This window comes from Nelusetta ayraudi, unplaced genomic scaffold (assembly GCF_046127955.1).
Source record: "Nelusetta ayraudi isolate G7.1 ecotype Tasmania unplaced genomic scaffold, CSIRO-AGI_Nayr_v1 ptg000094l, whole genome shotgun sequence".
Lineage (NCBI taxonomy): Eukaryota > Metazoa > Chordata > Actinopteri > Tetraodontiformes > Monacanthidae > Nelusetta > Nelusetta ayraudi.
Window position 1 is genome coordinate 359,649 of NW_027466144.1, and position 20,673 is coordinate 380,321.

The 20,673-nt window shown below is 48.8% G+C and overlaps 1 protein-coding gene across 1 annotated transcript in view; it reads left to right on the plus strand.

Moving 5' to 3' along the window:
• Nucleotides 1–20,673, plus strand: part of sspo (SCO-spondin) — a 46,342-nt gene that overhangs the window by 16,457 nt on the left and 9,212 nt on the right. Inside the window, exons 56-111 of the mRNA XM_076047432.1 lie at nucleotides 77–298; nucleotides 392–547; nucleotides 692–841; nucleotides 928–1,092; nucleotides 1,171–1,362; nucleotides 1,479–1,601; nucleotides 1,902–2,031; nucleotides 2,236–2,358; nucleotides 2,521–2,612; nucleotides 2,947–3,141; nucleotides 3,221–3,391; nucleotides 3,509–3,764; nucleotides 3,863–3,909; nucleotides 4,010–4,180; nucleotides 4,268–4,402; nucleotides 4,792–4,928; nucleotides 5,018–5,112; nucleotides 5,202–5,251; nucleotides 5,394–5,564; nucleotides 5,652–5,822; nucleotides 5,931–6,010; nucleotides 6,091–6,260; nucleotides 6,350–6,396; nucleotides 6,582–6,782; nucleotides 6,876–7,046; nucleotides 7,351–7,551; nucleotides 7,652–7,763; nucleotides 7,851–8,071; nucleotides 8,151–8,303; nucleotides 8,393–8,559; nucleotides 8,656–8,801; nucleotides 8,915–9,135; nucleotides 9,358–9,393; nucleotides 9,503–9,667; nucleotides 9,754–9,966; nucleotides 10,044–10,211; nucleotides 10,446–10,580; nucleotides 10,861–11,098; nucleotides 11,194–11,346; nucleotides 11,473–11,519; nucleotides 11,768–11,938; nucleotides 12,036–12,212; nucleotides 13,094–13,249; nucleotides 13,448–13,572; nucleotides 14,483–14,622; nucleotides 14,718–14,764; nucleotides 14,861–15,103; nucleotides 16,111–16,272; nucleotides 16,506–16,622; nucleotides 16,724–16,862; nucleotides 16,959–17,155; nucleotides 17,278–17,448; nucleotides 17,543–17,670; nucleotides 17,749–17,903; nucleotides 19,029–19,075; nucleotides 19,926–20,090. Of these exons, the coding sequence (XP_075903547.1) occupies nucleotides 77–298; nucleotides 392–547; nucleotides 692–841; nucleotides 928–1,092; nucleotides 1,171–1,362; nucleotides 1,479–1,601; nucleotides 1,902–2,031; nucleotides 2,236–2,358; nucleotides 2,521–2,612; nucleotides 2,947–3,141; nucleotides 3,221–3,391; nucleotides 3,509–3,764; nucleotides 3,863–3,909; nucleotides 4,010–4,180; nucleotides 4,268–4,402; nucleotides 4,792–4,928; nucleotides 5,018–5,112; nucleotides 5,202–5,251; nucleotides 5,394–5,564; nucleotides 5,652–5,822; nucleotides 5,931–6,010; nucleotides 6,091–6,260; nucleotides 6,350–6,396; nucleotides 6,582–6,782; nucleotides 6,876–7,046; nucleotides 7,351–7,551; nucleotides 7,652–7,763; nucleotides 7,851–8,071; nucleotides 8,151–8,303; nucleotides 8,393–8,559; nucleotides 8,656–8,801; nucleotides 8,915–9,135; nucleotides 9,358–9,393; nucleotides 9,503–9,667; nucleotides 9,754–9,966; nucleotides 10,044–10,211; nucleotides 10,446–10,580; nucleotides 10,861–11,098; nucleotides 11,194–11,346; nucleotides 11,473–11,519; nucleotides 11,768–11,938; nucleotides 12,036–12,212; nucleotides 13,094–13,249; nucleotides 13,448–13,572; nucleotides 14,483–14,622; nucleotides 14,718–14,764; nucleotides 14,861–15,103; nucleotides 16,111–16,272; nucleotides 16,506–16,622; nucleotides 16,724–16,862; nucleotides 16,959–17,155; nucleotides 17,278–17,448; nucleotides 17,543–17,670; nucleotides 17,749–17,903; nucleotides 19,029–19,075; nucleotides 19,926–20,090 (8,337 nt within the window). The remainder of the gene's footprint in view (nucleotides 1–76; nucleotides 299–391; nucleotides 548–691; nucleotides 842–927; nucleotides 1,093–1,170; nucleotides 1,363–1,478; nucleotides 1,602–1,901; nucleotides 2,032–2,235; nucleotides 2,359–2,520; nucleotides 2,613–2,946; nucleotides 3,142–3,220; nucleotides 3,392–3,508; nucleotides 3,765–3,862; nucleotides 3,910–4,009; nucleotides 4,181–4,267; nucleotides 4,403–4,791; nucleotides 4,929–5,017; nucleotides 5,113–5,201; nucleotides 5,252–5,393; nucleotides 5,565–5,651; nucleotides 5,823–5,930; nucleotides 6,011–6,090; nucleotides 6,261–6,349; nucleotides 6,397–6,581; nucleotides 6,783–6,875; nucleotides 7,047–7,350; nucleotides 7,552–7,651; nucleotides 7,764–7,850; nucleotides 8,072–8,150; nucleotides 8,304–8,392; nucleotides 8,560–8,655; nucleotides 8,802–8,914; nucleotides 9,136–9,357; nucleotides 9,394–9,502; nucleotides 9,668–9,753; nucleotides 9,967–10,043; nucleotides 10,212–10,445; nucleotides 10,581–10,860; nucleotides 11,099–11,193; nucleotides 11,347–11,472; nucleotides 11,520–11,767; nucleotides 11,939–12,035; nucleotides 12,213–13,093; nucleotides 13,250–13,447; nucleotides 13,573–14,482; nucleotides 14,623–14,717; nucleotides 14,765–14,860; nucleotides 15,104–16,110; nucleotides 16,273–16,505; nucleotides 16,623–16,723; nucleotides 16,863–16,958; nucleotides 17,156–17,277; nucleotides 17,449–17,542; nucleotides 17,671–17,748; nucleotides 17,904–19,028; nucleotides 19,076–19,925; nucleotides 20,091–20,673) is intronic.

Below are 20,673 nucleotides of genomic sequence, written 5' to 3' on the forward strand. Positions count from 1 at the left end.
AAAAAAACAAAAAATTGCACAAAATTTTACTTTCACAGCCGTTATTGATGTGTTCTCCTTGACTTTCTCTCTATAGGCACGGCTCCTCCGGGGGGTTTTCCAGGGCTTCAGAACCAGACCAGCTCCTCTGGGAGACCAGGTGTCCACAGAGACAGAACCACTGGTGTCCCTGGACTATACACCACCAGGTCTCAGGATGGCCTTCCGGGCGTGGCTAGCCCAGGGGTCACAGATCAGTCGGGCCTACGCCCCACCACCTCCTCTCACATTGGGAGACCTGGGCTGCAAACCTCGAAAGGTGACGACACATTGTCCTCTTTAGCTTGCCAGTTTTCAGCCTGATTATCATTTTATTACAAGCTAGGTATGTTGTCCTTTCGTCATTCTATAGTTCCATGGAGCGCTACAACGACTCATGATGATGGCCTACCCAGAGTCCTTTGCGTAGAGGGCCAGTTTGCTTGCCGGTCTTTCGGCTGTGTCGACTCAACGCAGGTGTGTGACGGCAGAATGGACTGCTTGGACGGGTCGGATGAAGAACGCTGTGGTAGATGTCAACATTTGTACTTCAGACAGTATTTATTGACTTGTTTGACTTGCACAGGGACGATCTGCTGATGTGTAAGTTATTATAAAAGCTTTAATACCAGTTCAGTTATATTCAGCTATGCTGTGTGCTTGTTTTTCTGAGGCACCACAGTCAATCCAGCAGTCACTCCACAAGTCCCCAGCCCGTGCTCCAGCAAACAGTTCTCCTGCTCCAACGGGGAGTGTGTTCATCTGGACCGCAGGTGTGACCTGCAGAAGAACTGCGCGGACGGCTCGGATGAGAGAGACTGTGGTGAGATATTTGTCACCCTCACCTGGTGTTGTGAAACCTCAGCAGCAAAATAAGGGTGTGTTTTGCGCTTCTTTTCTTCGCTCTAGTGGACTGCATCATGTCTCCGTGGACAGCGTGGAGCGCCTGCAGTGTGTCCTGTGGTCTCGGCTCCCTGTTTCGGCAGAGGGACATTCTGAGGGAGGCGATTCCAGGAGGCGCCTGCAGTGGTGCTCAATTCGACAGCCGGGCTTGTTTTCCTCCCGCATGTCCAGGTCCATAGAGCGGACATTAAGCACTAACAAGCTTCTAGTTGTCCAGTCATCTTATGTCTGCCTATTCTCCTATTGTAGTTGATGGTCACTGGTCAGAGTGGACAGAGTGGTCGCCATGTGACGCTCAGTGTGGAGGCGGCGTCAGACAGAGGAACAGAATCTGCTCGAATCCTCCCCCCAAGAATGGTGGAAGGGAGTGTGAGGGCATGACCCTGCAGAGTCAGAGCTGCAACACTCAGCCCTGCACCAAAGACATCGGCACACAGACGGGTGATTGGAGGGCCTGAAAATATAATTTTGCTCTATTATTTGGACTATATTGGACTTTTCATATCGAATCTGCTGTGTTTTACTTTCCATCCAGCCTGTTCTTTTTTCTTTTTTAGGCTGCCTTAACAACATGGTGCTGGTGACTGAAGAAGACTGCCGGGCTGGCAGGGTCGAGCCGTGCCCGCTCACCTGCTCACATCTCAGCTCGACCAGTAACTGCACTGCAACATGTGTACCAGGTAAGAGCAGCAGGAGGTGATGGATTTTTTTTTGGGAGGTTGGGGCTGAGGCACCTTCATAAAAAGGCACAAGACCACGTTAACATTACTTTAAAGTCGACATCCTCCAAATTTAAACTCTTAAGATGAATTTCTTAAAAAAAAAAACCAAAGCATTTTTTTTTTTTTTTAACAGCCAAGAATCTTTCTTTAAGCTCAGCCAGGAATTTTCTTCCAGGACGATTGTAGCTCACTGATGCTGATTCAGCAGCGCCTGAAACACTGAACTGAAGAACTGGGCTCTATTTCTTTTTTCTCCAGGTTGTCGCTGCCCTGATGGTCTCTACCTTCAAGGTGGACGGTGTGTGAATGCCAGCCAGTGTGGCTGTCTGTGGGACGGACAGACACTGCAGCCAGGATGGACAGTCTCCCGGGACAAATGTTCCACATGGTGAGTCTCAGTGCTTTGAAGTTAAGCCTTGTTTTACATAACATGTGGTATTTCCAAAATTCATCACGGATTAAAATAGCATATCACAAATAAATCAGTTGTGCAACGTCAGGTTTGCTGCATTATTTTTAGTTTTATTCTTTAGCTGCAGAATTGTTGTTTATTTTGAAGGGAAAAAAGAAAAAACCTTTTCCTCCTCATCAGTGTGTGCACAGATGGACAAGTGAGCTGTAACAACACTTGTGTGGCAACCTGTGTGTGGTCAGCCTGGTCGTCATGGTCCCCGTGTGATGTTACCTGTGGTCTTGGTCTGCAGCAGCGCTACAGGTGAGTCAGATTTGTCGAGTCTCACAAGGCTGCTGAACAAAGTGTTTTCTGTACATTTATCTAGTTTGTTGGATAATTAATCACGTGACGCTGCTCCACAAGAGACGGAGATGAAAAATAAAAATCGGAATTGCCATTTCTACCATAAATTGTTCTCTGCAGATCTCCAGTGAGCCCTGTTGGAGCTGCCCGGATCCGGCCCTGTCCTGGAGACTCCTCAGAAGCCCGCCGCTGCTCCAACCCCTGCATCCCAGGTGACACCCACATCCCTGGTCAACCCACACACTTGACAGTAAAACTAATGCCAAAGCAAGAGAAAAGATAGGGGGCTGTTCTTTTATTTCTTATGTAATAGTAACGTTTCTTTTTTTTTTAATAATATTTTTGGAGAAAGAAAAGTCTATTTTATAATAAAAATCTATGCATGTAATATTTAAATGCAGCTCATTTAAATAAAGACCATACTGCATAAACAAAGACATGTTTAATTGAGGAGGAGTCTGATGAGAACAGTTTCAAACAGCCAGTTTAAGCTATTATAGAAGCAACATTAAGAGAAATTGATTACTTCATGTCCCTTTTGTGCAGTCTTAGCAGATGGAGTTTGGAGCAAATGGACCAGCTGGTCCGAGTGCACCAAGACGTGCTTCAATCATGTTAATGATGTTGGATTTCGACGGCGATTCCGTATCTGCAACCACAAACTTGGCCAGAGAAACTCAACGTCTCCCTGTAGCGGAGACAGTGAGGAGCAGGAGCCATGCAACACCGTGCAATGCCCAGGTATTACAAATATATGTCAATCCGTACAAAAACATACTGTTGGGAAAAAGACAACGCACCAAAAATGACTCCTTTTCAGTAAATGGTGGCTGGTCAGAGTGGTCGCCATGGTCCCAGTGTTCATCAGAGTGCGATTCCGGCGTCCAAACAAGGGAACGCTTCTGTAATTCACCCTCTCCACAACACGGGGGCAGCAGCTGCTTCGGGCCACACATACAGACTGGAGACTGTAACTCGCATCCCTGCTCAGGTACTCTGTCTTCATGCTGTATGGGACCATTATTCAGAATATCATTACTCTGAAATTGTGATGTAATGTTTGTCATTATTCGTGACAGCACATTAAATTCAGTCTCTGCCCCTGCAGGTGTGTGTCCACAGGGCATGGTGTACATGACAGTGTTGGAGTGTGAGGCTCAGGGCGGCGCCTGTCCGCGCATTTGTCTGGACATGACTCCCGCCGAGGTGCAGTGTGCCACCAACTGTTACGACGGCTGCTACTGCGCCCCAGGGTTCTACCTGCTCAACGGCAGCTGTGTACCCCGGGCTCTGTGTCCGTGCTACCACCAGGGGGAGCTGTACCAAACTGGTGCCAGCCTGCCTTTCGATGCCTGCAATAATTGGTATTGACAGCCTGCAAGTTGTTTTATTTGAATCGTAAACATTGGAAGATGGCTTAATACTTGGTGCTTGGTCATGTGTGTTTGTATGTGTGAAACAGCACCTGCATTAATGGAGAAATGGAGTGTGACACAAGGCCCTGCTCTGGTGAGTAGCTACATCAGTCACCTGCAATGTTTCTCCTGCCTTCCATTTTCCTCTCCGTCAATTATTTTGTGTGTGTTTTTTTGTGTTTTTTTTTTTGCAGTGGACTGTGGCTGGAGCAGCTGGACCCAGTGGAGTGCCTGTAGTCGGACCTGCGATGTTGGCGTGAGGAGGCGTTATCGTTCAGGAACCAATCCTCCTGCGGCCTTGGGTGGCCGCCGCTGCATCGGGGACAGAGTCGGGATCGACACCTGCAGCATTGAGCCGTGTTTTGGTGAGCCACATTATGTTTGTTTACGTTTGGAAAAATCCTTTTCAGAAAGTGAAAAAGGAAGGTGACTGAGTTCTGTTCGGCCTGAAGGTGTGCGGGACCCGTGGACTATGTGGTCCAAGTGCTCCGTGTCCTGTGGAGGAGGTTACAGGACCAGAACACGAGGGCCCATCCGGGTCCACGGCACTGCTCAGCAGTTCAGCGCCTGCAACCTGCAGCCTTGCGGTACTGCAAACTCATCGAACAGCATAGTCAAGTTTTTCAATGAAATTATACCAGAGGATTAATGAGTAAGAAAAGATGATCTTGCACATTTTAAATGCTAAACGTTTCAAGGTTCTTAAATCTGTCTGAAAAGCGTAATGGGAACAATAAATTCAGGATGAAATATTCGGCATTACTCAGAATGAATGTTGAGCAGCATTTTGGGATTGATTAGGTTACCCTAATGGATTATACTGCATATCTGGTTTGGAGCCCTGCAGCTGCAAGCCAAAATATATCAAACCTCTGTATGTTTTTGCTGGGAAATAATAACAAAAGGGGTGCAATGCTTTTGTTTTTAATTAAGCCAAGAGGGTTTTGTATTGATCGTGACTCACTGGCTGTGTCAGGAGATGGAAGAGCTTGTCCTCCTGGTCAGGAGTGGAAGCAGTGTGTAGTGGGAGCCGTGTCGTGCTCCGACCTCACCATGGACCTCAGCCGCAACTGCACGCCAGGCTGCCAGTGTCCGCGCGGGACGGTCCAGCAGGTTGGTGGGCTGCTGCAGCCAAAACACAATGACGCATGCAAGCATATATATGATGTATCGATAATGCGGCACGTTGCTGACGATTTCAGGATGGCGCGTGTGTGCGGGAGTCCGAGTGCCGCTGTGACATGAACGGGGAGCAGCACAAACCTGGAGACGCTGTGCTCACAGACTGCAGGAACTGGTGAGGGAGAGCAGCTGACATCTGATCAGTACACACACGGGGTGGGTGGGTGGAAACACAAGTGAGATTTGTGTGTCTCCATGTTTCAGCACATGTGAGGCAGGGAGGCTGGTGGGCTGCTCTCAGGTCAGCTGCAACGGTAGGCAGAGGTTTCCTTCTTCTTCTCTGATACACACCAGACAGTAGTTTTGTCATATTTGTTTCTTAGCATTATCATTTGATTTAATCAAGTGCACATTTTCACAGCTTTTCTGCACACTTCTTCACATCACTCTCCGCAGTGGATGGCGGGTGGTCACCCTGGACCCCCTGGGGCCAGTGCTCGGTGTCGTGCGGGACGGGCCTCCAGTCTCGCTACCGCTTCTGCTCTAATCCGCCGCAGTCGGGCAGCGGGCTGCCCTGTCTGGGCTCACTCAGAGAGGACCAAGTCTGTGTCACCGCTCCATGTGACCGTCAGTACATTTTCATTGGACATTAGTCGACGTTTCCTGTCAAATGTTCTTCAGTCCTGACTGTGTTTGGGGCGGGTCTGCTGCCAGGTGATGGCGGTTGGGGTCAGTGGAGCAGCTGGACCGAGTGCACCAAATCGTGTGGTGGGGGGGTCCGCACCCGGAGGAGAGCGTGCAACAGCCCCGTCCCAGTGGGGGAGGGCAGCTACTGTGAGGGTCTGGGAACTGAGGTCATCAACTGCAACATGAACCACTGCCCAGGTGTGTTTACATGCAGTGTGGCGGGAACAAAAATGGAACAGAACCCCCTCCAGTTGGCAGCGTGGCAATGAATTTTTCAAGTTTTTGACACCTTGTCTGTGTTTCTAGTGGCACCGTGTTCTCAGGTCCCCGGCACAGCGTTCAGCAGCTGCGGCCCCTCCTGCCCTCGTTCCTGTGAGGATCTGGCTGTGAGTACCACGCTGACCGTGACCCCCCTTGTCCTCAGATGTTTTAAGTAAGGACTGATTTTTCCATTCCTGCGCATCAGCACTGCGCTTGGCATTGTGAGCCGGGCTGCTACTGCACCGAGGGGAAGGTCCTGTCTGCCAACGGGACGGTGTGTGTGGACAGAGAGGACTGTCCCTGTCTGGACCTCAGCACTGGACACACACTGGAGCCGGGGGAGACGACCCAAGCCCCTGATGGGTGTAACAACTGGTCAGCGCTGTGCACAACAATCGAGAGTGACCCACAGTTCTGAGTTTTCTGAGATTTTTAATTTTACTTCCTTTTCCTGTTGCTTTTAGCACCTGTGATGGTGGAACCCTCAACTGTACCAAGGAACCCTGTCCAGGTCAAATAAGTTAATTTTATGTCTTACTCGGCTGGTGTGATGTCACATGTTCAGAGATCCTGTAATTATGTTTTGCAGATAAATTTCTTTTCATTTTAATTTAATTTTATGTTTATTTTATATTGACATTGCTTTCACTGGAAATGTAGCATTCTTTGTCAGCGGCTTGACTTGTGTGTTCCCAGTGGCCGGTGGCTGGTGTGAGTGGTCCGAGTGGACTCCGTGCTCCAGGACCTGTGGGGCTGAGTCAGTTTCCCGCTACCGAAGCTGTAGCTGCCCTGAGCCCAAGGCTGGAGGAGCAGCCTGCTCTGGCAAACAGGAGGTGCACAGTGGGGTGGGAGTCCAAATCGAGAGGCAACCCTGCCCGGTTATCACCTTCTGTCCAGGTGCGACAGCCAGCGGGCCTCCCAAGCTCTTGTTGACTCAAATCTCTCTCAGTTCCTGCAATAAAACAGCAACATTTCTTGTGGTTCCTCCAGTCCACGGTTCCTGGAGCCCTTGGTCGGCCTGGTCTGATTGCGACGCATGCGCCGGCTCGTCCACGCGCACCAGGGAGTGCAACAGCCCCCCCCGCAGGTTCGGAGGCCTGCCTTGCCTCGGAGAGAGCAGGCAGAGGAGGAGTTGCCATGACAACACCACCATCTGTTCTGGTAAGCATAATAAAGTTTTGTTCGCTAGTTAGGCTTAATATTGATTTATCACTCGCATCCTACATCAAAGGGAGGAGGCTGTGTAAATTAAAATGAAGGAGTAGGAAAAATGCCTTATTTTCTGTGTTTTCTGGAAGGATGGAAGAGGCTGCACGCGTTGAACAAATTGATAACGACCCAAAAGGCCTATAAAAATGCAAAAAAGATGTTTTAATGCCAGTGCACGTCTTATACTTGTTTTGTTTTCCACGTTATTCTCATCCATAAAACTTTACCACGTATTTTACAACTCTGCCATCTGCAGAGTGCGGAGGAGGCCAAGAAGAATGGCCTTGTGGGAAACCCTGCCCTCGCTCCTGCTCCGATCTCCATGGCGACACAGAGTGCTTGGACCCCCTCGGGTGCAGTCAGACCTGCGGTTGTCCGGGTGACTCGGTCCTGCAGGACGGTGTGTGTGTGTCCAGGGAGGAGTGCCGCTGCAGATACCACAACACCTCTACTGCTGGTCAGAACCGCAGGCCTGCTTGTTGGACGATGTGTGTGATGGCTCTCGTTGTTAGAACTGTTCAGATTGCTCAGTGATTTGATTTTTCTCTCTGACACAGCAACACTGTTCCCTGGGCCAGATTCCAGCAATGCATCATGGGAATGGCCTGGTGGCTCTGATTGGCAGGTGGCAAATCCAGGAGACAGCGTCATGAGTGACTGTAAAAATTGGTAAAATGCAGCCAATGTTATTTATTTTACTTCTCTGGTTTGAAGTCTTGGCATTTATTCGATTGTCTCTTCTCCGTCCCTTCTCAGTTCATGTGAGGCTGGAGTGCTGCAGTGTCAGTCCATCCCTGGCTGCAGTGTGGATGGCGGCTGGAGCCAGTGGGGCGCCTGGACAGAATGCTCGCACCCTTGCGGCGGAGGAGTCAAGTACAGGAGGCGCCACTGTAACAACCCGTCCCCTCAGAGTGGCGGCCGAGGCTGCCTTGGACAGTCTGAGCAGCAGAGAGACTGCAACACACACCTATGCACAGGTTAAAAAAACCCTCTGTTTATAGCTACTTGTGTTTGTTGAAGGAGATATTTTGAGAAATTGTTGTTTTGCGCCTCCAGACTCGGTAGGGCCGTGGCTGCCTTGGTCTCAGTGGTCCCCCTGTTCAGTCAGCTGCGGAGGAGGCCAGCAGAGCCGCACTCGCCTCTGCAACCTCCCACCCTGCAGCGGCATCAGGCGTCAGAGCAAGACCTGCAACACCCAGGTGTGCCTCGGTGAGTTCAGCTCAACTGCACATAGTGTGAGATTCTGCAAACTCTTTCCATATGTGGTGGCCTGACCGATTATGTTGCCGCACCCTCAGAAGTGGGCTGCCCTCCTGGCAGGTTGTATAGAGAGTGTGAACGTGGTGAAGGTTGCCCCTTCAGCTGCGCTCAGGTCAGCGGCAGGGAGGGTTGCTACCTGGATGTCTGTGAGGAGGGCTGCCACTGCCCCATGTTCACCTACCAGCACCGAGGAGCCTGTGTAAAGGTGGATTATTGACTCACATGTTGACATACAGGTTCTGACCATAATGTCCTCATAAAGATTAAAGTCCATTTTTTCTTTTCCCTGGATGTGATTTAGGAGTGTCCATGTGTGGTGGACAAAGACTTCCTTTCCGTGCTGCAGAGTGTTTCTGTCACACCAACGTCCTCTCTGCTTCTCTCCAACATCTCTGAGGGGGAGGAGCTTCAGTCTGGAGACACACTGGTCCACGAGTGCAGCACTTGGTTAGAGTCATTTGAACCTGTCTGCAAAAACATAGCTAGTTTCTCTAGTTTTGCATTTGGCTCCACCCCTGAGCACTACTAAAGCGACGTCTCTTCCCTTCTCTTACCTGTAGTGGCTGTGACCACGGCAGGTGGAACTGTTCCCTGGAGCACTGCCCGGTCGATGGCGGCTTGTCCCCCTGGAGCTCCTGGAGCGCCTGTTCGCTCTCCTGTGGAGGTCTTGGCCTGAAGACTCGGACAAGGGGCTGCACACAACCTGCACCAGCCCATGGAGGGAGAGACTGCCAGGGGGCGCGGCAGGAAACCACCTACTGTCAAGCCCCCGACTGTCCAGGTACAATGACTTGTTGTAATAAAGTATTAGTAAAAAAAACAGGTGTAAGCAAAGTCTTTAATCATGGGGATTAAATTGCCAATGTTGGTTTGCTTGTACGAGAAATATGGGCTTGTTTTGGATAATTTAGTACATTTAAACAGTGTGAGCTGATAAATATTTTTTGTACATCATCTAAAATTCTTGAGTTGGTTCTTGTATTGATTTCATTTTCATTGGCAGTGATTGTTGGTCCCACGGAAGAGCCGCTTCTTCCAGGTAAACTATTCTTCTGTTTCTTTGTATTTTTAATCTATTTGCTTTGACATATGATTTCCTCCATCTCATGATATTATAATATTATGTAATTTCCCTCCATCTTCTCCAGATGAGGATGTTGGCTTCTCTCCCTGGTCGTCATGGAGTCCCTGCACTAAGACCTGCAGCGATGCACTCAACCCGGCCACGAAGTCCCGCCACCGGCAGTGTGTTGAGCCTCCCTGCTCTGGAAGCTCTAACCAGGAAAGGGCCTGCAACCTTCCTCAATGTCCAGGTGCAAACTCTCACAAAATGAGCAAAATGTGTATGTATCCAACATTCCAACACTGACACGAAAAAAAATCTGTTTTTGTTTCTCAGATGGAAGTGAAGATTGCGTGGGTGCTGGCTGTGCGCACAGGAACTGCTCGTGGACAGAGTGGGGGCCTTGGGAGTCGTGTTCGCGGTCCTGTGGGGTGGGTCAGCAGCACAGGCTCCGCACCTTCATCAGCCCCGGGACCAACGGCTCGTGGTGCGAGGACATCCTGGAAGGAAACCTGGAGCATCGCTTCTGCAACATCAGGCCCTGCAGAGGTGGGTCCATGTAAATCCTCTCAGATTATTGACCTGTGCGTCTGCTGGGTTGTTGTTGTTTATGTGTATGTGTGCAGTTGATGGAGGCTGGTCCCGCTGGAGTCCCTGGTCCCGCTGTGACAAGCGCTGTGGCGGCGGGCGCTCCATCCGGACGCGCTCCTGCTCCAGTCCTCCACCTAAGAACGGTGGGAAAAAATGCGAAGGAGAGAAGAATCAGGTCAAGCCCTGCAACACCAAACCCTGCGGTGAGTTGGACATAGCACATTCACGCAAGCCCGCTGTGTTTCAGTCTCTCTGAACAGAAGTCATGCAGGGATTAATGCTCATTAATTTAGTGCCTGATCGTTTTGTTTTCACAAGGCTTTGTCTGCAAAAGTCATGGCAGCCAGTGACCGGCATTCTTGTTGGGTCGTACAATGTGAAGAAAATGCCTGTGGCGTCATTGAAAAATTCATGAGCTTATGTTTTTCCACTGCCAGATGAGAAAGGTTGCCCACCAGGCCAGGAATTTGTGTTGTGCGCCAACCAGTGTCCACAGCGGTGTGCAGACCTCCAGCAGGGCATCGAGTGCCAGACCAGTACCGAATGTCAGCCTGGCTGTCGCTGCCCCAAAGGTATGCAAGCTGTTTTTATCAACAAATAAGGCTGTGTGTGTGTGTGTGTGTGTGTGTGTGTGTGTGTGTGTGTGTGTGTGTGTGTGTGTGTGTGTGTGTGTGTGTGTGTGTGTGTGTTTTAGTAACTCTACCCATCGGGTTGTGTACCTTCTGTCACTTTTTTGCCTTTTCCACTTGTCAGAGAGAGTTTGTGAAAAAAATGCCATTTTGGGAAACAACCCTATAGCAAGTCACAGAGTGCGCATACCCTAAATAACTAGTGTGTGTTGAATGTGTGAAGGCCAGTTGCAGCAGGACGGAGTGTGTGTGCAGCTGTGGCAGTGCGACTGCGTGGACTCACTGGGTCAGATGTGGGCTGCTGGTAGTTGGCACCATGCCGACTGCAACAACTGCAGCTGCATCGACGGGCAGCTCCTCTGCACCAATCACAGCTGCCAGAGCTCCTGCGTGTGGAGCTCCTGGTCCAGTTGGGCGTCATGCAGCGTTTCCTGTGGGCGGGGCCAGAGAACCAGATATAGGTGAGGAACACAACCTCCCGTGTTGGTGCATATTTTTCGCACATTCAAACCATACGTAAAAACAGATTTTTTTCCATCCCGCTGTGGGTTTGCAGGTCTCTGATCCCAGACACCGACGGAGCGGACTGCCAGTTTGAAGAAGTCCGGCATAAACCGTGCAACCCCGGACCCTGCCCACCGCTTTGTCTCCACAATGGCCAGGAGCTCGGTGTGGGTCACACCTGGTTGCAGGGAGAGTGTAAACAATGGTGAGATGGAGCTGCACAGACCTGAAGTTTGCTCAATAAAAGTCTGCTCTGAAAATAATAACAGGATTTTTTTATGCAGAAAGTCACATAATAATACAAACAGTTGTCTCTTTTTTTTCCTCCTAGCACCTGCACACCAGAGGGACATTACTGCCAGGACATTGACTGCAGAGGTAAGACACTGCGTTCGTTGATTAAAAAGTTATCTGAAGTTGAAATAGAAAAGTTTCTCAATGTTGTTTTTTTACATACTGGGGTTTAAAATGATGACTCTTCCTGGGAGGAAAAAGTTTATTTTGAATCACCATTGCTATTTGTGTACCTGTTGTCTCTTTTGATTCTACTTGATTGCTTATACATACCTAATAATGGAGCATATGGGAAAAATTTGATATGTGAATGCGTTTCGCTGTGTTTCCAGTGGATGGTGGCTGGACGCCGTGGTCTGTGTGGTCCGACTGCTCTGTGAGTTGCGGTCGGGGCGTGCAGGTCCGAACCCACGCCTGCATCAACCCCCCACCACGCAACAACGGGTCCGACTGCAGCGGACCAGCAAGGGAAACGCAGGAGTGTCACGCTGCTCCCTGCCTGGGTTTGTTAACAAATGTTTCCAAGGGTCTTTGTCTCCTTTTCAATATGTAGCCGGCTGTTTACACTTAATTGGCCTTTATTGGCTGTATCGCCTACAGATGACCTTTGCCCTTGGTCGCCCTGGTCACCGTGCTCCCGTAGCTGCGGCGCAGGCTCCGTGTCTAGGCGCAGGGCGTGCGTTTGCGAAGCAGCAGGCGACGCGGCCTGTCCCGCCGAGATCGAGGCCGAGAGGAACGGCGAGGAGACTCAGCTGTGTTACAAACAGCCGTGTCCAGGTACACAGTGGGAAACAGCAGAAAAACACACAGCTCAACAAATGGTGCTTTTAGATGCTGAGAGTGTGATTTAACAGCAGGAGCAGCCGGTGGAGTTTTAAATCACCCAGCGCTGTCGTCGTCTCATCTCATTTTCAAAACAGGCACAGCAGATGATAATAGCAGGGTCGGAGAGTTGGAGTTATGCGCTGGGGTGCATTCAGACGTCTCTGACATTCAAATGTTCTGTTGTAATAAGTATTATGAAGCGCTGCACATCTAAACATCTATTTGCTACCAGTGGGTGAGAATCCACTTTGTGTTTCACCCGCTCTTCTCCTCAAGCATTAAAGTCGGATCATTATCACAAAGGCTTCAGATTGTCTTGATTATGACATTCAGATGTTTTTTGCATCCCAAGTTTGATCGGTTAAGACCAAATCTCTGCAAATACTCACATTCTCCTCTTCTTCTGGTTCTGGTGGATGAATTCACATTGCTTCTGACTGAAAATGTGTATATTTATCTATTTTTAATTTAAAAGGAAATTAACTTTTGATTGATGTCCACTGCTCCATAAATGAGACATCATTTTGCAGTCCCTTGGCCAAAAGTATCTGTTGATTAATGCAGTAATTAAGCAGAGGTTTCTGGGTTATTTGTCGTTTGTTTGGAGTCGTAATGGCTGATAATTGATTTTCTCTGGCTCCGCCCTTGCTGTGCTGTAGTAATCAATAGCAGCGAGACAGATTGCTCTTGCTTTTAGAAGACATTAACCTGCACGAATAAATCCATGAAGTGATTAATTTTAAATGCGCTATTCATTTTTTATAGGATCACAGAAATCGTTTCCTTTAAAGTTGACGTGCAAGCTGCAGATTTTGATGTGTTTTGCTCTGCAGGCTGTCCAATGTCGGTGTGGAGCGTCTGGTCTCCGTGCTCGTGCGAGTCGCCGAGGCAGCAGCGCTACCGCGTAGCTCTCTCGCCCGCCACCAGGGGTCAACAGTGTACTCCTGTGGAAACGCAGAGCAGGGTGTGCGACCACAGCCGCTGTGCTGGTGAGTTGATGCGAGGAATAAAATGTGAGTGCGTCTGAGTTTCGTATTCACAGAGGATCCCGCTTGTGATGAGGTCGTTGCGTTCACGCTCCATGCACTCACGGCAGACTGAGACGCAAACAAAGAGAAAGTCAAGCAGATGTATGGTCCTGTTTTGTTTTCTGCATATTGAGTGTGTTTGTTTCCTCATGTTTATAGATTGCCACGCTCCTTTTGTCTACTCTGCATGTGGCGCCCCCTGTGAGAAGCAGTGTGCCCTGCGGGGACGGTCAGATGTGTGTTTAGGTGGCAGGGAGTGCACACCTGGCTGCTACTGTCCACAGGTAGCACCCACACAGACACACAGACACACACACACACATAGTGTGTGTGTTTTTATGTTGTGACTGAGTTCCAGACCATGTTGCTGTTTATTAGTCATTATTTATCGTGCATTGAAAGGTATTTTTTAATCGTATGACGGTAGTACGTATTTGCAATCATGATGTAAAAAAATATTTCAACATGTTTATTCTGTGTGCTTGAGACGTTGTTTCTTACCTTATAGGACTTGTTTTGCACCAATTTCTTAAAATCTGTTAGGGCAATCTTCTTCTATCTAACTTTGGTAAAAGTTCTTCACTGGTGTTTCACTGAGGGGAACTCCATGTTCAATTTATTATGAACACCTGAAAACCCCTCTCTGATAGACTGATGATACGTCAACACAGAAGCAGGATGGAGGGCTGTTGAAATATGTCTCCATAAATCATTGAGAAATCAGTGAAAACTGTGAGCCTCTAGTACATGCTTTTCTCCTAACAGTTGCCAGCAGCGTGAGAGAAACAACATTGTGAGAGTGTTGAGATTAAACATCACCAGTTGCCTGCCTGAGCTAGAAGTGTTTTCTTTACAGCTCTTGCAAACTTCAAACTCAGCTGATATGTCTCCGGTTTTCAAATTACAATCATTATCTCTTGATATTGCTTTCTGAAGAATCAGTCGGTTCTGCAGGAGCATGTCGTGGATGTCAAATGTGTTTATTACTGTTTATGGACTTGGGAAGAGCTGCTGTAAACGTCTACAGTTTGAAGAAGTTTAAAATCACACATTCCAACATCAGCTGCAGCGTTTACACCTCAGTCCTTGTAATAAATAGGCATGTAGTTTTGAGAAATAAATAAAACCGGTTGATGTAACTGCACTTAATCTTTGCCATTTGATGAAATACTTCTTATTTTGTTCCCTTCTCAGGGCCTGCTGCAGCAGAATGGTAGCTGTGTTCCTCCAGAGGAGTGCGGCTGCATCCACCTGCAGCATCAAACTTCTGGACGACCACCTGTACCTGTCACCATCCCCCAGGGGGGGTCGGTCACCATTGGCTGCAGTAGCTGGTAACTTCCTCATTTTCCACAACAACTTTAACTGTTGTCATCACCCTCAAGTCACACATCGTTAACGTGGTCGCTTTGTCTGCTCTGTTCTGCAGCCTTTGCCACGATGGAACTCTTCAGTGTGACACCAGAGAGTGTGAAGGTAACAAAGCGGCGCTTTGAGAGTTGTGTCAAGACTTTCTGCTCTGGTTCTCCCATCATGTTTGGCTCCTGCTTTATCCCCGCACCCTCTTTGCAGTCCTCCTCAGCGAGTGGTCCGAGTGGACGCCCTGCTCCCCCTGCGCACCCTCAGCTTCCCCTCAGCAAAGCCCCTCCCATGCAGGAACCCCTGGGGGCATTAAGATGCTCTCAGTCCAAAGACGTTTCCGGGCTTGTTTGGACCTGGATTCTGGTCTTCCAGTGCCCAAAGAGGAGGAACAGAGCCAGTGTCCTGGACCGCTTGCTGAAGAACGGCCCTGTCCAGATGCTGATGTTTGCAGAGGTAATGGCGTTGGTCCGAGGGGACAAAATGGGCTCGAGTCTGAGCCGAGATCCTGGGCAAAGCCCTTTATCTCAGAGCAGTCACTCGTCGCAGCCTTTGTCAAGCTCCAGTTACTCTCTGAACCCCTCAGCGAGGGGATATAATGAATGGAACTGTTTTGCTCCACCTGAGACCGCTTCAGCACAGCAAAACACTTTGAGTAAACGCAGTCAGAGAGTCAAAAGAGAGGTGAAGCTCGACAGGGTATTGCGTTACAGCAAAATAATGGCTTCATAGCCAGGTTAAAGAGTGACCATATTGCTGGCCAAGGCTTGGGACTTTCTTTTTCAGGGGGAAAAATATGTTTGGAATACAATGCAAGGCAAATGTAACAGTAGGGTTTTTGTTGTGTCCTAAAGGCTAAATATAGTCTAAATGGGTAAAACATCTGAACGTCTTAGCTTGGCTAAGCCTTGACTATTTATAGTGTGACACTCGACTTAATCAGCCTTTGTGTTGTATTTCTCATGTGTTTTGGTCTTTGTAGACAACAGACATTAATCGTGGCCATGAGGAAGTTTTTTTAAAGCCTGCAATCAGGTGCCAGTTTGAAAAATGACATTGTCCGTCCCTATTGCCCAGTTCTCATTATTTACTATAGGAGTAACAAAAGGGAAATCTGATTGGAGCTAAGGAAGAATTTGCTGTCGCTTGGGGAGCATCAGGTTGATTGGATGTGCTGTCTTGGGAGTTTAAATAGGTATTCATTCTGACCCAAGTAGAACTCCGTGCTTGTGTATGTGAGGAAAGTCCCCTCAGGTGCGGGCCAGAAACCTGCACTTCATTAAAATCCTCTAAATTGAAAATGTTAATCCAACATCCTCCCAATTCCACAAACATTAAATATGTTTAGTTATTGCAGACGATGCACCATTACTGCAGGGATTATGGCAACTGTAGGCAATATTATTGTGTTGCAAGCAGCACTGATGGTGATTTGGATAATCACTCTGCCATCCAACCTCCAGATCAGTGTCAGTGGAGTGCCTGGAGTATCTGGACAGCCTGTGCAGACCCATGCAGCGGCGGAGTCAGGCAGCGCTACAGATGGCCTCTGGCGTCGCCGCCAGCACCTCGCTGCAGGAGCCAGCAGACACAGAGCCAGAGCTGCAACACCGGCCTCTGCCCAGGTGCAAATATCACCATCATCATCACCATCATCATCATCATCATCATCATCATCATCATCACATTACATAATTTTCAAATGCTTATTGTTTTTTAGTTGCTGTAAAGTTTATTGTTTTGCGTAATACAGTATGCCATAAAACAACAATATTTTCACAAGCAACAGGTACAGTAAGTGATGGTGGACAGTCTTTTAAGAAGTCATCAGCTGATGTCAATAGTCCCTCTTCCCCAGGTGAGCGCTGTGAAGATCGGGGCCGGACATACCAAGACAGCTGTGCCAATCAGTGTCCACGCAGCTGCACGGACTTGTGGGAGCATGTGCAGTGTCTCCAAGGAGCTTGTCACCCAGGTAGTCGCTCATTCTAAGTCTGCTCATGTAAAAGGCCTCAAATGATGAAAGAAACAAGGTGTGTTTCTCTGTCTCTCTCATTCTGTTTCTTGCTTTCTCAGGATGTCGCTGTCCTGAGGGCCAGTTGCTGCAGGATGGTCTCTGTGTTTCACTGGCAGAGTGTCGATGCGGTATCCCATCAGGCAACGGCACACTGGAGTTCCTTCCCAAAGAGGAACTCTCAGTTGACTGTAATACCTGGTAGGAATGGCTTTGCATTGATTGTTGCTGTTTTGTTGACTTTGAATCGATTAGATTCACGCTCTGTTTCTTCTCCCGTCGCCGCTGCGACTGCAGTGTGTGTGAGAATGGCACTCTGGTGTGCACCAAGCTCTCCTGCCCTGTGTACGATCCCTGGAGCCCTTGGAGCTCCTGCTCAGTTTCCTGTGGGCGGGGCCAAAGGACAAGAACCCGTCTCTGCAGGGACACAGAGGGCGGTCCTTCCTGTTCCGACACCCAACAATCGGAGCGCTGTGACATGTCAGCATGTCCAGGTCTGACAAGGAACAAGGAACCAATATACAGATAGAGGGGGGAAAAATAGATTCATTTTAAGTTCTTTTATATTCTAAATGACTTTTTCTTTCTTTCTTTTTTCTTTCTCGTGTTTCTCCAGCGGGATGTTTGTTGAGCGAGTGGTCGCCCTGGAGCGAGTGCAGCGCCTCGTGTGGCGGCGGGCTGGCAGTGCGGAACAAGACAATGCTGCAGGAGCCAGAGCCCAGCGGGGCTCCTTGTGTTGGGCCTCTTGAGCAGCACATTGTCTGTAACACCAACAGTTGCCTGCCTGGTAAACACAAACGTACACATTTGTCTTAATAGTGAAGTCCAGTGCATCCAAGGCATCCATCAGTGAGAGCGCCGGCGTTTGCTACTGTCTGCAGAGTGTCCCAGCGGGCAGGTGTTTAACGTCTGCTCAGGATCCTGTCCGTACGTGTGTACAGACCTGTGGACGCACACCCAGTGTCTGCCTGGTCCCTGCACCCCAGGGTGCACTTGTCCACCCGGACAGGTATGAACACCCCACCCCATTGTGTTTGCGAGAACTCTGCATTTTATCATTGATTGGTTCTCTCCCTGCTCCTCGAAGGTGATGCACGAGGGCTCGTGTGTGTCCCACTCTGACTGCCCCTGCTCACCGCTGTCCCTGCCGCCCGCTTACCAAAACTGGAACCACAGCGTGGAGGAGATGGCAGACACTCTTCTTCCACCTGGAACTGTAGTTTCGCACCTCTGCAACTCCTGGTGAGAGATTTTAAATATTAGGGATTCACACAATGTACTCGATATTCTGTGTTTGTAAATGCACTCATGTCCTTTAATTTTTTATTAATTGAAACACAACTCTGACATACCTGCGTATACATTTGCTTTTCCGTGTGTGAAATTTTTCGGGTATGCTTCTCATTATTTCTGTTTTCTATCCATCAGACCTGGTCGCAAGGTTTTGTTTATCTCTCAGTCAATGCACCCTCCAAAGTCCTCCAAATTGATGCATGTTCACAAAGTCCCAGAGTATGCCGCTCATCCCCATTTGCAAACAGGAAGGCAGGGTGCAAACAAGGGCGAGATATGATCAGCATGTTTGGTCGTGCACGCGGTGGGATTTGGTAAAGTTCATGCAATTTGTAAATGTCACTTTTCTCTTGAGGGAGAGAGATTCTGTGGAGCAGCTGAGACAGTGTGTTGACCAGGACAAAAGTGAGGTGGGAGAGGGGAGCCTCAGTTTCACTCAGATGAACCTGCATATTTTCCCAAACGGAGGAGCTGCAGCTGCTCAGTAATTCTCAACCCGCCTTTCACTTAGGAGGTGATTTTAACGAGCCTTAATGAGACGTTTACACTGATGTGGCATCATAGCTTTACCGTCAGCTTCGCCTGATAATTTATTTCACTTTGTTTTTGACGCTTCCCGCTTTTTTATGCAGTAGCAGGAAGCTAAAACTCAGCACTTGTAACAGGAGGCGGTTTCTGATTATCATCTTTTAGATAAAGATCGGAAATTTTGCTGGATAGGGCATTAATACGTAACGTTTGATCCTCATCTGTGGCAGTGGCAAGTGTCCGTTATTACAGCCGACAGCCGAGCAGCTCCAGCATCGTTGTGCCAAGTTCACCCTGAGACACATCATCCTCCTGTTAATTTTTGGAGAGTTGAATTTCATTGTCTCGACAACAATCCATTAGCTGCGGCGATCTCTGCGGGAACACATCGTCTCGCTTGTTTTCATACTCTTTTAATAACAGCTGAATTGTCTCACAGGAGAGCGTCCCATGTCGCGCTGCTCAGCGGCATCACGCTCACTGTTTTTCCCACCTTCACATTACTCACTTTGAGTTTTAATTCCTCTTTGTGATTCTTCCCCCCAGTGTTTGCCAGCGAGGCGTGTTCAGCTGCACCTCGGAGCTCTGCGACGGTGAGTGACGCTCGGCCGCAGCTGCCGGCGCCCGCTGCTGCGTTTCCTTCCTGCAATTTACGAGGCCTCTGTGTTTGGAAATGAAAGCGTTGTCGGACAGTGGTCTGTGGTCAGACCGCGGTAGATACGGCGGTGCATCTATAGTTAGTAGCAGCTGCCGCAACAGTTGTCTGACATAGCTCATGTATCAGTCACCGCTGACAAAGGTCATCACTGGCTTTTCATTTCACCGACACGCCCCAAAGTCTCGGGCAGTGACGAGTAGTTGCTTCTACCTTTGTCATCCTCTGTTTTGACTCGAGCTCGAGCTCGAGCTTTTGTCTTTCTATCGTCTGAAACTCTTCTCTGTCACGATCAACAGGCGGCGCCACCTGCGGGTCATTAAAACCTCCAAAAACTACAAACTCCAGCAGCTGCTTTCCAGTTAATTAATTTAGACATTGGCTGGTTCGAGTCAATAGTTTGGAGATCTGGGCTGAAAAAAAAATTCAATGGAACCAGATGGAGTGTGAAGAGCTGAAAAAAACTAATCTGATAACAAGTAACTTAATTTGTGTTTCTCATTTTGTACAAGAGATGCGCTTGAAAAGGCTTCACGACGTGCCGGTAACATCCAAACAATCACCTGATGTTAAAGAAGTTCAAGAGAGTGTTCATAGCTGATTAAAAAAAAAAGTAGAACAGCACAAAATCTGTCATGTTGTAAAAAACATCCAATTAATGTGTTGTTCTACCTGACGTAGTCATCAATCCCACTGACCTTGACCAGTCCTTGAGGCTGCTGCTCCTACTGTCCACTCTACCAGCCACCAGACACAGCGTTGTTTCTGGTCATCTGTCCCCGCTGCAGTGAACTGTGAGTGGTCCAGCTGGTCCCAGTGGAGCCAGTGCTCGGCGAGTTGTGGGTCGGGCCAGCAGAGTTCCACCAGAGTCGTCCTGCAGCACAGTCGGTACGGCGGGGCGCCGTGCGAGGGCCCCAATCACCGCATCAGGACCTGCGTGGCGCCGGACTGCGGTGAGTCAGTGGCGGCCAAGTAGGTCGTCCTGAACTGTAGCTCATAAATGTTCTCATCAAGAACCAATGTGTGTAGTTATGAGTTATGAATGCGTTTGTGTGAGCACAACACTGTTCACCTGTAACACTGCAGATGCTTCCTTGTAGCACAGCAGGAAGACGACACGAGGACAGGAGCTGCTTTTTCATTCTTTAGATGCAGAAACTTTTTTTATTTTATTGGTCTTCGTTGGTTCCTGCTCCAGACGCACTGTGATAAATGTTGAGTCTGTGCGAGTTATATTAACCCCAGACCGGAGAGGAACACTCTGGATTTAGAACTTTAAATGCAATCTCCTACCTTCAGGGCTTGAAAAGCCAACTGTTGGAATCATTTCTCTGATTCTTTGATTCTTTTCTTAGATTTACTGAGCAGGAACTCGGTTGGAAAAGTGGCTGGAATAAGGAAGCCACTGATGGACTTTATCTCCGGGGAGTTCACCGACAGGACAGAAACATGTTGTTACAAAACTTTGAATTGTGCATCAACATTGGTGCTCTATTAGCTGCAGCGAGGCACCACTGTGAGCCTGTCCTGTTAAAT